Source organism: Gadus morhua, chromosome 1, assembly GCF_902167405.1.
Source record: "Gadus morhua chromosome 1, gadMor3.0, whole genome shotgun sequence".
NCBI classification, from domain to species: Eukaryota; Metazoa; Chordata; class Actinopteri; order Gadiformes; family Gadidae; genus Gadus; species Gadus morhua.
This window is the reverse complement of record NC_044048.1, coordinates 26,114,208-26,127,806: the sequence shown is the minus strand read 5'-3', so window position 1 is coordinate 26,127,806 and position 13,599 is coordinate 26,114,208. Positions and strand designations below refer to the sequence as shown.

The 13,599-nt window shown below is 40.4% G+C and overlaps 2 protein-coding genes across 6 annotated transcripts; one reads left to right on the top strand and one right to left on the bottom strand.

Moving 5' to 3' along the window:
• Positions 1-591: 591 nt before the first annotated feature.
• Positions 592-10,847, bottom strand: zgc:154075 (Gfo/Idh/MocA family oxidoreductase). Of its 5 annotated transcripts, none has more exons than XM_030371374.1 (14): positions 10,765-10,847; positions 9,819-9,920; positions 9,625-9,709; positions 9,462-9,535; positions 9,273-9,332; positions 8,936-9,043; positions 8,768-8,824; positions 8,348-8,478; positions 3,057-3,111; positions 2,715-2,807; positions 2,384-2,518; positions 1,992-2,093; positions 1,165-1,326; positions 592-971 (listed from the first exon to the last, which is right to left on the bottom strand). In XM_030371374.1, exons 2-14 carry the CDS (start codon positions 9,909-9,911, stop codon positions 831-833), a joined length of 1,296 nt encoding a protein of 431 aa, XP_030227234.1. In that variant the 5' UTR covers positions 9,912-9,920; positions 10,765-10,847; the 3' UTR covers positions 592-830. The 5 variants fall into 5 exon arrangements, with proteins under 5 accessions (XP_030227234.1, XP_030227172.1, XP_030227092.1 ...); XM_030371312.1 differs by lacking the exon at positions 10,765-10,847 and adding an exon at positions 10,465-10,563; XM_030371232.1 differs by lacking the exon at positions 10,765-10,847 and adding an exon at positions 10,171-10,453.
• Positions 10,678-13,550, top strand: taf10 (TAF10 RNA polymerase II, TATA box binding protein (TBP)-associated factor). The gene is made up of 5 exons (XM_030371644.1): positions 10,678-11,225; positions 11,490-11,647; positions 12,538-12,602; positions 12,897-13,011; positions 13,221-13,550. Exons 1-5 carry the CDS (start codon positions 11,099-11,101, stop codon positions 13,308-13,310), a joined length of 555 nt encoding a protein of 184 aa, XP_030227504.1. The 5' UTR covers positions 10,678-11,098; the 3' UTR covers positions 13,311-13,550.
• Positions 13,551-13,599: the final 49 nt, after the last annotated feature.

Genomic DNA, 13,599 nt, shown 5'->3' with positions numbered 1-13,599 from the left:
ATTTGTCGTCCTCATATCTGTATTTGGACACAATTATTCGTGTCTGCGATCATCACAGAGTCCACAAGCAACGCAGGTCGCAATCAACGATGCCACAATCAATCTAGCGCACGGTCGAATTCTGCGCCCACACTGTAAATGCAGGAAAAATGAGACAAACCCCAACCAAATCTTTTCAGGTCATTTGACGTCCTCATATCTGTATTTGGACACAGCTATTCGTCGTAGAATTCAGCAAGATTAAAGTGTAAATACATCAACAAAATACGACAGTACGGTACCGGGACGGAGTAGGCCGTGACGTACAAGTTGTTCTGTGCTGTGATTGGCTGAAGAAATCGCCGCGTTCTAAAACTGGACCTTGCGATTTGACATGTTCAATCTCTGGCGACTCCTTGCAACGCCTTGCGACGCCTTGCAACGGCTTGCAACGGCTTGCAACGGCTTGCAACGGCTTGCAACGACCCGTTCACACCGCCCCTGCGACGTTCTAAAACCGTCTCGTTGCAAGCCGTTGCAAGCCGTTGCAAGGTGAATCTTTGGTCTGAACTGGGCTTTAAAGATGGAACGTAATCAGCAGTCGAACATGAATCATTTACAAGCAGCAACCCAATAGACGCTTTAATCAATAAAAGCAATTGAATCATTACATTAAACACCTGTGAATGTGTTATATTAACTGTGATTTTACATTCATAAAACCCAGTGCTCTGAATGCAGGCTGCAGTAGACTTACTGGCCAAAGCGGCCAGTATTGAGAAGACATTTCTCATTCACATAGTACCTTTAATGGTTACGTTGTTAATGCGTTTGATTGGCTGGTCGAGGCTTTATGCCGACACCTGGTGGTGGTCGATGGCACTGCAGTCCACCACCCTGCTCTCTCGTCTGGATCGTTCGGCCTCGAACACCAACCGGTGGCTGCGCAGGGTCTCCTCTGGGCCCGAGCGGATCAAGGACGGGTCGTTGTTCTGTCAACGGAAGGCCAATAATTATATTAACCTTAATTATGTGGCAACAAATACAGCTTCTAACGTTTATGGAGCTCATTATGACATTCGCAAAATGAGGAGGACATTGGTGTTGTCAGAACCTTGAATATTTCAAATATTCCCAGGCTTACTAAATATTATCCCTAACATAAATTAAAGAAAGAACACGCACTGCCACGGCTGAAATGAAAGCCTCCATCAGTTTGAAGTCGGCTGCTCCGTGGCCGGTCATACTAAAGCCCTCAGGGGTCTGGTTGGGGGCCGTGTGCTTGGTCATTCTCCGGTTCACAAAGTCAAACACGCGAATCTCATGGCCATCGCAGGACAGCTCCCCCTAGTGGAACACACGGGACATGGTACAATAAGTCACATAGCTGACGACTTTTCTGCAAAAGCGACGATGAATAAGACGACATAAAGGTCTCAGTTGGTTGCAACCCCAATGCGAGATGCCACAAAATGCTCCACATAGCACCTTTAATGAAGGACATCCATTTTGTAGGGCAGAGGATGAGAGACACGCACAGAAGCCACTTTCTGTTTCTTGCAGACAATGGTATAAAAACATGCACAATGATGACTGAGGAACCATCTGGCCCTACCCTTTTCACTAAGCATCTCCCAAAGCTTGAGTCACTACTCTGCTCATGACATCCCTTCCTGCGCACTTTCCCCAGGTCTCTTATCAATCAATATATAGATATAATAATATATAATTTGGTGATTGATAGAAATTACGCATCATTTATTCCATTTCAATCAATGTATTTCCCGGTTGTCACGGTTGGCTATTAAAATACAGTTCATTTATTATTTACCTTACTTGAGTTGTCTAAATTTGACAGCGTTGTGGGGAGACCTCGCCAAAAAACAGGAGTGCACCTTAATATTATTTGGTAAAGAGCATAATGAACTGTTGGTCTCCTCCTGCTAACTGCCCACGTTGATTGAAAACCTCTAAGGTGATTGCTCCTAACGCTTTATGTGCTAAGTTCCTACCTTGCTGCCATAGATGGTCGTTTTGCGTTGACAGATGGACTCGGTGAAGGCCACCATGCTAAAGGCTGCAGTGAGACCGCCTTCAAACTCCATGTTGACCACCTGGAAGGGGTCATAGTTACCCACACATGACTTTATGGCTTAGTGAAAAGACAGTGATCCAAGGCGACTCACAGTGAGAGAGGGATAGTCCTGGGGCTAGGGATGGGGTAGGTAGGCTGTCTATATGGGGGAAGGAACCTGCTACCTTTTGGTACATGAAACACGCACACAAAAACAGGTATTTTCTCTTGGGGGTCCAGGGTGTTCCAGCACCTGATTGGTGCATAGCTGATTGGTGCAGACGTTAATGGTTTCACACGTAATTCGTGCAGGTGACTTTGCTCTCTAACCTGATTGGTGCAGACGTCGTTGTCGCAGTCATAAACACAGCGGCCGTAGGGTCCGGTCCTCAGAGCCTCGGTCACCGACTCAATGTCTGGCAGCGACGTAGGACAGATAACAGAAACAGGCCAGCCGACGTTACCCTGACACACACACACACACACACACACACACACACACACACACACACACACACACACACACACACACACACACACACACACACACACACACACACACACACACACACACACACAGAAATATTTTTTTCTGGATAGGTTTTCGATGCATCTTCAGAATAAATAGTGGTTCACGTAATTAAGTAAATGAGGATATTACTTGTTTTACGCCATCCAGGTATATCTTCTTGGATGAGTATGCACAGTCGCCCTCTACTGGACAGTCTAGGCAGCGATTTGTAGCACCAGCTGGCTACAAGAAATAACCAATAACAAACTACCTTTACAACAATTACATTAAACTAAAAGATTAACGACAGAAGTCTTAGATTCATGTCAGTTTTTAACATGTACAAATAACAACAAATTCAGATTTCTGAAGTCTTTTAGAAAAGGGTTGCTTAAATATTACAAATTAACACAATAAAGCCCAGATTCAGATATACCATGGGGACTATAAATAACTGGAATAACGGTTGTATTCAGGCAATGTGACACAGACCTTACTTTCTTTTCGAAAATGGCTCAGTGCTCCAAATGATGACACTTTAAGACACCTGTGAAACAGAAAAAACAACACAGTTAAGTATCTCACGCTCAAAATTAAAATGTATTTTGAGATAAATTTCTATGTTTGATTTTTACATTGCATAAAAATGATGAAAGATATGACAACATGTAGTTCATTAATCCAAGATGGGAAATAGTGTTGTGATCGCAGAGGGTAGGTAATAATAAGAGTTAAAGCTGCAGAATTTCACGGGGGCCTAACACAGACCATCAAGACCCTGATAGACCATTAGTTAGTAAAGTTTTGAATGTTTGCCTGCCAGGTAGAGAACAGGCGAAAAAATACCATCGTGGGCTATGGCTGGATCAGAATAGTTCTCTGCTTACTAAAAGCAAGGACAAACAGAGCCCTGTCAAGTAAGTAAGTAAGTAAAATGTATTTATAAGGCACATTTAAAAACAGTTTTCACTGGCCTAAGTGCCGTACATGGTGCAAAGAGGCATATAAAAGGAACACATACCACATACATAGACATATATAAAAAAAAATAAAAAAAACATAAAATAAACGACATATCACAAAAGGGGAGGAAAGGCCAGGGAGAAAAGGTGTGTTTTAAGCCTAGATTTAAAAATGGTGATGGAAGGAGCGTGTCTGACTCAAGCTTTATCCCAGCATCTATAAGACTTTTGAATGGTTGAACCCCTCTTTCAACTGTATCCTCTCTTTTTAATACCTGGAATCCTTTTGAACTGTATCTCATTTTAATGCCAGGAATCTTTTTTAAATTATTTTATTTATTTATCCTCCACTATGGAGGTGATTCTATTTATTCATTAGGCTTAGGCAAGGATTTTTTATTTTCTGCGGGGCTGATGGTGTGTGTGTGCACGTGTGTGCGTGTTGTTGTTTATTGAATGCACTGTTGGGTATGGATACACCCTGTTGCTCCTCCACATCTGAAGTTCCTAACGGAAAAATAAAGTTATTTGAATTTAACTGAACCAGTGTTTCCCCTAGGATGGAGTTGCAGCAGCGGAGGTGAATTGTTTATTTTTCTGCTTGCACATTTTTTTGTGTGCTCGCAAAGCGCACCCTGCCGGGAGGTTTCTACATGTCTGCCGGCACCAGAAGGGTGTACATACAATATATTTGTGCACAGTTATGAGCAGGGGAAAGTATAATCTTTAAAACAATTATTTACATTTATTTAACAAAAAATATATTATATCAACAACCACCCTATACAGCAGGGATGGGCAACTTTCATGATAAAGAGGGCGGCATTTTTCTTCATAACCATCAGAGGGCCACATGACTGCACACTTCAACTAAACGTGAGCTGAGAGAAGCTACACAATTTTGAATTTGGTAGATATGATTTCCTGTATTCTTGTGCATTTTGGGGATGGCCACTACCTAGAAAATCTTCCAGAATCATAACCTATGTACGGTATGTTAATTGAACCAACATACATTAATTTCATGTTTTCCATGCTCAAACAGCCACATGAATGGTCAGTATTTTTATCAGTGAAAAGGGCTCACATACATCATCATTCAATGATGTTTAAAAACTGAAAAACCGTGGCCCAACAACTCAATGAACTCAAACCCAACAAGCATATTCATTAGAGTTGTAGTAGTTGTAGTGGCGACTTAAGTGGATATCTTTAATGACTGATATCGTTTCTAGGCAAACTAGAAGCATGGGTTTGCCTTTGAATTCTATGAATTCTTCTCATCTTTCTTGACCGAGTTTTCTGTAACTCGATCAATTTATTTATTTATTTTACTATGTGCGGGCCTGACTGAGTGAGGATGCGGGCCGTATGCGCCCTTTGGGCCGCCAGTTGCCCATCCCTGCTATACAGTAATATCACATAACACAAATAGTACAATCGAAAAGGTCTGTGCCTCCAACCAATGCATCTTCCCACTCCCTCCCCTCTCCCCATCACAAAGGTTGTAGTAGGACCATAAAGAGGGCATGCCTCTATTGAACAAGTCTTGGGGCTCTAGAGTCAATAATGGCGACGCTACTGAAATTGTTGCTAAAATGTTTATTGACATTTTTGCAATAAACAGACCTGCAAACTCCTCAGAGTAAAAAAGGTGACAGTGAGGGGGAGGAATCATCGGTCCAAGGACTGATCGGTGTTTCGAGATATACGGCTATTCTAAGCTACCCTGGGCGGGACTTAGCGTGAATATTCATTACGGAGGTTGTAGCACACAATACAATGGAAAGATTTCAAATGACAGACTTGGATGCAAAATGTAGTCCTTTGTTATACAGAAATGTGCTGTTAGTGTATTAGCCTAGGACAACCCCCTTACCAGATTATTTATATAAATTGCCCTATGTTTTTAGAATTTACTAACTTTATGCAAGGTTCGTGCAGTACTCGGTGTTACAATATTATATCACATCAAAAACACAGTAGTTGAATCAAGCAAACAAATAGCTGTTGATTTTGCTCCAAAAACCTTGACTTACCTCTAATTTAACACACGATAGTTCCTTCAAATTAGGGCTGTACGGTATGGACTAAAATGTTTATCACGGTATGATTTGAGGCATAGACGGTAACGGTATAATATCATTGTATGTTAATTTAATCTTCTCATTTCGATATAAATGCCTCTGAAGGGGTAAAATACTGGTAAGGCAGCATAACAGCATGAAAAAAATTAAAATATTTTCTCAAGTTACTTCCATCTCTGAAAAACACTTATGTTTAATAGTATGGATTTGTTTCTCCACTTGCTTGCGGACCTTGCCTTATGGTTTTGGCATCTCAAGTGTGTGCGGGCAGGTAACGCGTACCTGGGGTCGAGTGTTTTGAACATATCTTTAAAGCCCTTTCTATCGACATTTTGAAAGGGAACCATGTCCTTACACAGGTAAACAGTGACAGCATTTGTTATCTCGTTCCACCGCTGGCATTTTGTCGTGAGGACTGGCTTTCAAAATGCCTGCGGGAGCAATGTCTGATTGCAGAGACAGCTTCACCTAGCAGTGGCGTACCGCTGATAGGTGCATATTTTTGCGCTACGCAGTGTTGCACACTTTTTAATGGCTCCGGTTCCGCGCCAATGTTGTGTCCGTGGCCGTGCCGTGCTATGTTCTCAGGAACAGGACACGCAGATTTTAGCGACTATCTGGGTTAGTCGAGAAAATAGAACAAACCGCTGATTCTGAAACTGTAAGAGACAACCACAACTTCTCACACAGTAACAATCAAACAAACTCACACACACTCACAATCAGACGTCCTCTCAATCACACAAACTCACAAACACTCACAATCACAGAGAAACTGTTCTTCTGTGACACACCTTTCCTGTTCTCCCTGTACTCACTTTGCATGCCCTGAGTCTGGATGTGGGAGATTCTGAGTGATCTCTTTTTTCAGTCTCTGTAGTTTCATACGTTAAGTGAGTTTGCCAGCAGGTTTTGAAGTATTCAATTTAAATTTTTTGTGTTTTAAATTTTTTGGGCTCAACATTTGTCAGTGACATATTGTAACCTAGGAATTGGTTTAAAAATGTTTATGTGCAAAATAATTGCAACAGTGTTATAAGTGTATTGGTTTTAATTAATATAATTTGGATGAACCTTATTTTTATTTTATTTAAAGGTTGATGTATTCAATTTTATAAAGAATTAATTTATTATTGTTTTAGGTCAAGGGTTATACATTTTATTTTCAAAGACCTTTTTTATTGTTTTATTTAAAATTTAATTTAAATTTAACGTATTTTATTTGAACATTGCTGTTTTATATGTTGTTTGTGTCTATTTTCTACCGTTTGTGTTGCGCTGTATGTTTCAAAAATAAATCTGGAGAAACTCACTACTTGTACTCTTGAGTACTTCAGTAGTCTTTTCACTTCATACTTTTTTACTCTTACTAGTTAAAAATTAACTGTTCACGTTCATGCCTTCTTTTTTAATTATATTTTTCAGTAGAACCTCCTGCTGCTACCCCTCCACCCCCAGTCCCCCAATCATTGCCACTGTCCACTGCCCAAAGTAAACTAATTACTGTATACTACTAAAGAATCAACATTACTTTTAAAAAGCCAAGAAAAAAGCGAGAATGTTAACCAATGTGTCAGATTACGCAGAATGTGAAAAACCGAGCTAACTGCATCCGTGCGGTCAGTTTGACTGGGGGGGAGGCGCAAGGGCTTACCCTTCTTGTGATGATCGTCATTAAGTGGCAATATTTACCAAGACTGGTCGGATGCCGCAATTCGATGTCTTTTTAAATTTGTTGCCGATGTGGCTGACGTTCTGACTTGTTCCTCAGAACCGGAGCGCACACTTTGCATAAAAACTGGTGTTTTTTACCATTGAAATCTGTACTTATTGGTTCATAGAACTCTTTCAAATATGCACTATTGGCTTCAGTGGTAATTAAGTTGTTGTTGTTTTTAGAAGCCATGCTGGCATGCCGGTTACAGTAAATTCTCGGGTGCCATTAAACAGTGGGTTAGCGTCGTTCACTATCACCAGGGTGAACGATGCTCACGTTTAGTAGCTGCAAATGGGTATGTTCAGTTCACAGATTGGCAATTTTCAGCTAAACTACAGTCTAAAGCAGCCCAATCAATCAAAAACCAGCCCAAAAGCGTATACTGTCAGAAAACTGATTAACCATATACCGATTGGCAAATACACAAATAGACACCTAAACGCAACCTAATTAATAACAGTGATGTCATGTGGTATACAAGGAACATCTCTCATCTATCTCTCACACACACACACATCTCACAATCTCACTATGTAAAGAGCACACTGCAGCTGAAAACGTGTCTTACACCAATGACACAAAATGGGTATGTAAAAGCCCAATGCGTGAGCAAAATAAACCCCTGATTGTGACCAAATTAACGTAATAACTATTAAGTTGGGTGGATGTACACAAGGCACTTCGCTATGTGTCACTCGCACCCTAACTTTTTATACGTGGAGGTATGTTGAGCTTGGGCGGTATGGTAATAAGGCATGGTATGCCTTAAAAACTGGTTTACTGGAAGTTAACATATCAAAACAATCACCAACCATGTTTCTAAAGCAAACTGTGTCAAATCCCACTGTCAAAAGAATGTTTGCGAAATTACGTGTGCACGTTTTGTAAATTCAATCCACAAAATATTCCCTAGTCATTCCCAGTTTGAGTCCTTCAGAACATAATTTACCATGTCTTTCACTACGCACATGAAGACAGAGAATTACTAGATAGTTGGAAGGTTGACTACTGGCTTACCGTCGGCCTCCGGCCCAGTGATGTATCAGGTCAATGTCGTGACACGACTTGGCCAACAGAGCAAAGGAGCTCTCTGCTTCATTCCTCCAGTTCCCTCGCACAAACGAATGGGCAAAGTGGTACCACCCAACCTGGAACCCAAGAGGCTTTGGTTTTAGAAGCCGGCCTGGTTGGTCGAAATCAGAGTCCCACTTGTGTGCTCAGATATTTAAAGAGATTGGTTCAATATCCTAGGGCTCTACTGTTTCAACTGTGTTAAAACAAACACATTGTCACTTGAATAAAAATATTTCCAACCTGACTGACTGAAAAGTATGACTGTACAGTGCATGCACTTCCTTAATGCATATATATGAAAACAGATACAGTTCCAAAGAGATGGTTGCATATGATATCAAGATTGAGCAAGGCATTTCTCACCGGTTCCAAGTGCTGAATATGGACCACGTCCCCAATTGCTCCAAAATCAATCAGCTCCTGCAACAACACATTTCAAATTTAATTCCACATCATGGATATGAATAATCCATGCCTCAAGACAAACCGTCCATCCTTCATTCAGGCGGAAGATGGACGCTGCCAGGGTACCTTGATCTTGTGGATGATGGGCTCGTATCGAAGGACGTGGCACACTGTTAGCATCACGCCAGACTCAGTGCATGCTGCCACTATCTCTGTGCAGTCCTCCACTGTGGTCTAGAAGAAGAAGCAGAAGAAGAAAAACGTAATCATGGTAAAAACTGTTTTACAATGAAAGTTAATTGCAATATCTCTCAAGACCAATCGCAGTCTCATAAGATTCAGGGGAACAATATGTTTTTTACAGACAACATGTTTTTTGCACATAAAAAAGACCTATAGTGATTCTGAATTATCTGATTATGTGAGCCGTTTATAAGTCCATAATAACAGAATAATAACTCACTGCCATTGGCTTCTCCAATAGGAGATGGTACCCCTGTCTGGCGAAGGCAACGGCAGGCTCCTGGTAAAGAAAAATGATGACAAATGATTAACGCTGTGCACAGATTCAGCATATACACCTTATCATCTAGGACAGGATTGGGTTGTATTGAGTGTGCTATGGGGAAACTTAAACTGAAGTAAATTGTACCTTATGAAGACGGTCAGGGGTGCAAACGAGAACACAATCAGCAAACTTCTCTCGCTCCAATATCCCATGCCAGTCTTAGGAGGCGATAACATAGCAAATTCAATATCCTTATAGAATAAAGAAGTTAATTATTTTGAAAAGTACTGAATGTTTTTTTTCCAACCTTCAAATATATTTTTTTCCGCTATATTGTGCTGTTCTTGAAGTTTCTTGCAAGCATATTGTCTAGGATCAGCTACTCCGACCACCTGGAATGGATGAGTACATGCAAACACACAGTTTGCATTTGTTTTGTCTTTGAATACTGTTGATGGGAAAAGTATGATTGTCTTTCAGTTATAGGTCCATTATATTGACCTTCATTCGGTCAGGGTAAATGCGTGCAAACTGTGAGTACGTCTCGCCGCGGCATCCCGCTCCCACCACGATGACAGACACAGGTGACGGCATGGTGCAACTCTGTGGATGTAAATAGACTCGTATTACTAATTTGTTACATTAAAACTGTGACGTTATCTTTAGCTACTAATACAGTTGCATGTGTATCGTAGTTGAAGTTTTCGTTGAGGAACGACGATAAGTTCACGGTTGCCTCCAAGCAACATTGAAAAGGTCTAAAGTCCGAGTATTCCGTCATAAAATACTGACAACTGTTTTCCAGATTTGTTCCAATTAGCACATTTACACATTATACGCAGAAGACTGTCACCTGACTTGGATAGATGGATGAGTCAACGTGGGAAACCAATAATCATTTCTTAATGTAATTTGTAATCCATAAATAAATCCCTCTTGCATCGTTACTTCGATTAAGGCCGATTAGAACAAGCAGACAATTGCGTGTCGTTCCCTAGCGTCGGTGACGTTTTTATGTTACGTTGAATGGCAGTTTATTTATATTACATTAAATACAAGAGTCTAAATAATAATCCCCTGCATAGTTATTGTATGTTGTTGAAGGTGAGAGCTACACAAAGCGATAATGGCAATAAATTGGGATAACCTAAATAAGTCTCCGAAGGAAGTTCTCTGAAGCTCACAGATTATGAAAACATAATATACTACTTCTGCCATCAAAATAAAAGCGCGACAGGGTTTAAATTCGGTAAAGACCCTCGCTTTAGTTTGAAAATAATACACCGGATATACTCCGCCTTCCTTGATAGCTTTACATTAGCTCGTACAACAAATAATACGATTTGCATTGTAGAGGAAAATTGGTCTTGTTCAATCCCTTAGCGCACACATTTTGTTGGTAAAAAAAAAAAAAGCATTATACTCAGTGTATATGTAAACAACTTACTGCATCCCGTTTTACCTCGGCCGCCGGGATTTTAGGGGGTCACGTGACACGCGGGATGTGACGCCTTGGTTGAAAAACATTTGTAAAAGCTAAGGGATATTGGTAGATATGGTTTCAAGCTCTGGTCTACATTAGCGCGATTCAACTCTAATTTACTTCTGTAACGTTTGCACATCATATACAATTTGACCATAACTTGAGGAAACGACCGTGTGCATCAGTTGTGGTCGGTCTTGGCTAGGTAACGTTAGCAGGCAAGCCGAGACACCGCCAGGCTTCACAACATTTCATTACTAAACTATTTTTACCTGGATACTAAAGAGATCTTGAGAGAATGGACAACGTCAACCAATCTGTCACCACTGGAGTTTCCTCTACGACTGCATCCATCGCAAGTAACTGCATCACAAACAGTAATCCAACTGCACATGCAGCCAGCATCCCGTCGCTGGCTAGTAATGGTATGTGGCTTCTCTGGCTGGGTCTTGTGATAATGAATCATTCAACCTTTATTGTTGCCAAACGAGGCATTCATGACTTTTTACGTTTATTTAATTGGATTTAATCGACTAATCTAATTTGTAAATGCAACATTCGAGTTCTGCCTAACAGGCTAACGGGTCTTTATATCAGATGCCTTGTTTGAACACTTGTAGTCTATGAAGTTAATCTTTCATTGTCTTTCAGTGAATACTTTTTTAATAATGCCTTTTTAATAATTACAGCCTCAACATCGGCTACCATGGTGACCCCATCATCCGACACGTCCGTATCCAACGGTGTCTATGTTCCTGGAGGCATTTCCAATGGTGATATGAAGCCATCCCTTTCCACCACACCCCTGGCAGACTTCCTGATGCAACTGGAAGACTACACTCCCACGGTATACTACATCAAATCTGTACCCTCAAATGGAATTGGGCTTGCATGTTTATTCATATTTGCCTATTGTACTCCCAGGATAAGTAGGGCATAGGAACAGCTGCCCCTGTAACACCCCTTCAAACACTTTATTGTGTTCTCTCTTAATAGATGAGGCCAGTGAATATTCTCTGCCACTACAGTAATACAGTATTTATATCCAAATTCTGCGGTTTTGTTCATAAACAGTCAGACACCATTTCAACCTTCAAGTCACAACTCAAAACTCACTTGTTCAAACTCGCACACAACGTCTAACTGATCACTGTTTTGATTGTTTTTTTTAATTTATTTCTTATTGCTTATGTTTATTTATTTATTTATTTATTTTTTCCACAATGTCTTGCTTTTTAAAAAATGTATGATGACTATATGCTCTGTAAGGTGACCTTGGGTGTCTTGAAAGGCGCCTCTAAATTAAATGTATTATTATTATTATTATTATTATAAAATGTTAATAAACCCCTGTTTTAGCAAGAGAACTTCCGTCTCCGAGTTGCAAAAAATGTGGCTTGAACAGTCGTTACTGTCTTAATTGTTTTAGAAGAAATCAAAAGCAGACCCACTGTGTTCCGTATGAGCCAGTGCAAGTGTTGTTATCAAATGTTATCGAAACCCACATAACACTCAAACTTGGATGAACGGCCAATTTAATACATCCATTGTGGAAGCAGGAAGCATCAGACTTGTGGTATTTTGCACTGATTTTTCGCCTTTAATGAACTTTTGCTCAAAAACAGAAATGTTCAGCATTTCTTTTTGAGAACTAAAAAGAACCGTTATCCAACGATAAATGGGATTTTGGTGTATACTCAGCCATGGAATAAGGATCTGTGATTTGTTTCTTTTTAGATTCCCGATGCGGTCACAGGTTACTACCTCAACCGGGCTGGCTTTGAGGCATCTGATCCAAGAATGTAAGAATTACCTAAGAACCAGCTTCATTACAGTGTTCAGCTTGTTGGAGGCCCAAAAATTGTGCACAGCTAAAAGGCCGCTATTATCCAGACATTTCAATTTTTATCTATTTTACCATAAAAATATGTAATAAAAAGTGTATGTGAATAAGAGGGAGATCAATTCTTGAAGCATATTACTTGCAACAAGCAGATGTTTTTCTCGGGCACCCGGTATACCCAGTAGCAGCATGTGAGAAATTGCAACAACGACCAGTGGTACCCAAAAACCATCCCCTTTTTCTTTTTTTTTAGAATTCGTCTCATTTCCCTAGCATCTCAGAAGTTCATATCCGACATCGCCAACGATGCCCTTCAATACTGTAAAATGAAGGGCACTGCTTCCGGAAGTTCAAGAAATAAGACTAAGGTTGGTCAAAGATGAATTTCCATCAAATAACTGTATTTTTCCATTGGGAACGTTGTTCTCCTGGTACAAGGTTACAGTACCATGAGAACAATGTTACACGCCTATTTCTCCCACAAAGGGGGGGGGGGGGGGGGGGGGGTGTGTGTGTGTGTGTGTGTGTGTTTAACCCTGTCATTATGGTATTTCTTTGTCTGTTTTTCATTATCTAGGATAAGAAGTACACTTTGACCATGGAGGACCTAAGTCCAGCCCTCACTGAATACGGAGTTAACGTCAAGAAACCTTATTACTTCACATAAGATGCCCCTAGTTTTCTGCTTTTGCTAGTTTATTTACTCTCTGACCCGCTATTGCTTGTAAAGGCCTTTTGCAAATTACAATTTGTTAATCAGGGTGCTTTATTAGACTATGTAATGCATTTGCAGACACTTTTACTCTTTGTTTCCATATGTTTTGTTTAGCATACTTGCATACAATGAGAGAAGTTGTAAAATTACCATGTTTTATCGAAAATAATAAAAGCCCTCCCATAAACCAAATATTCGGGTATTACTTTACTATTACATCACGCCTTTGAAACTAAAACTA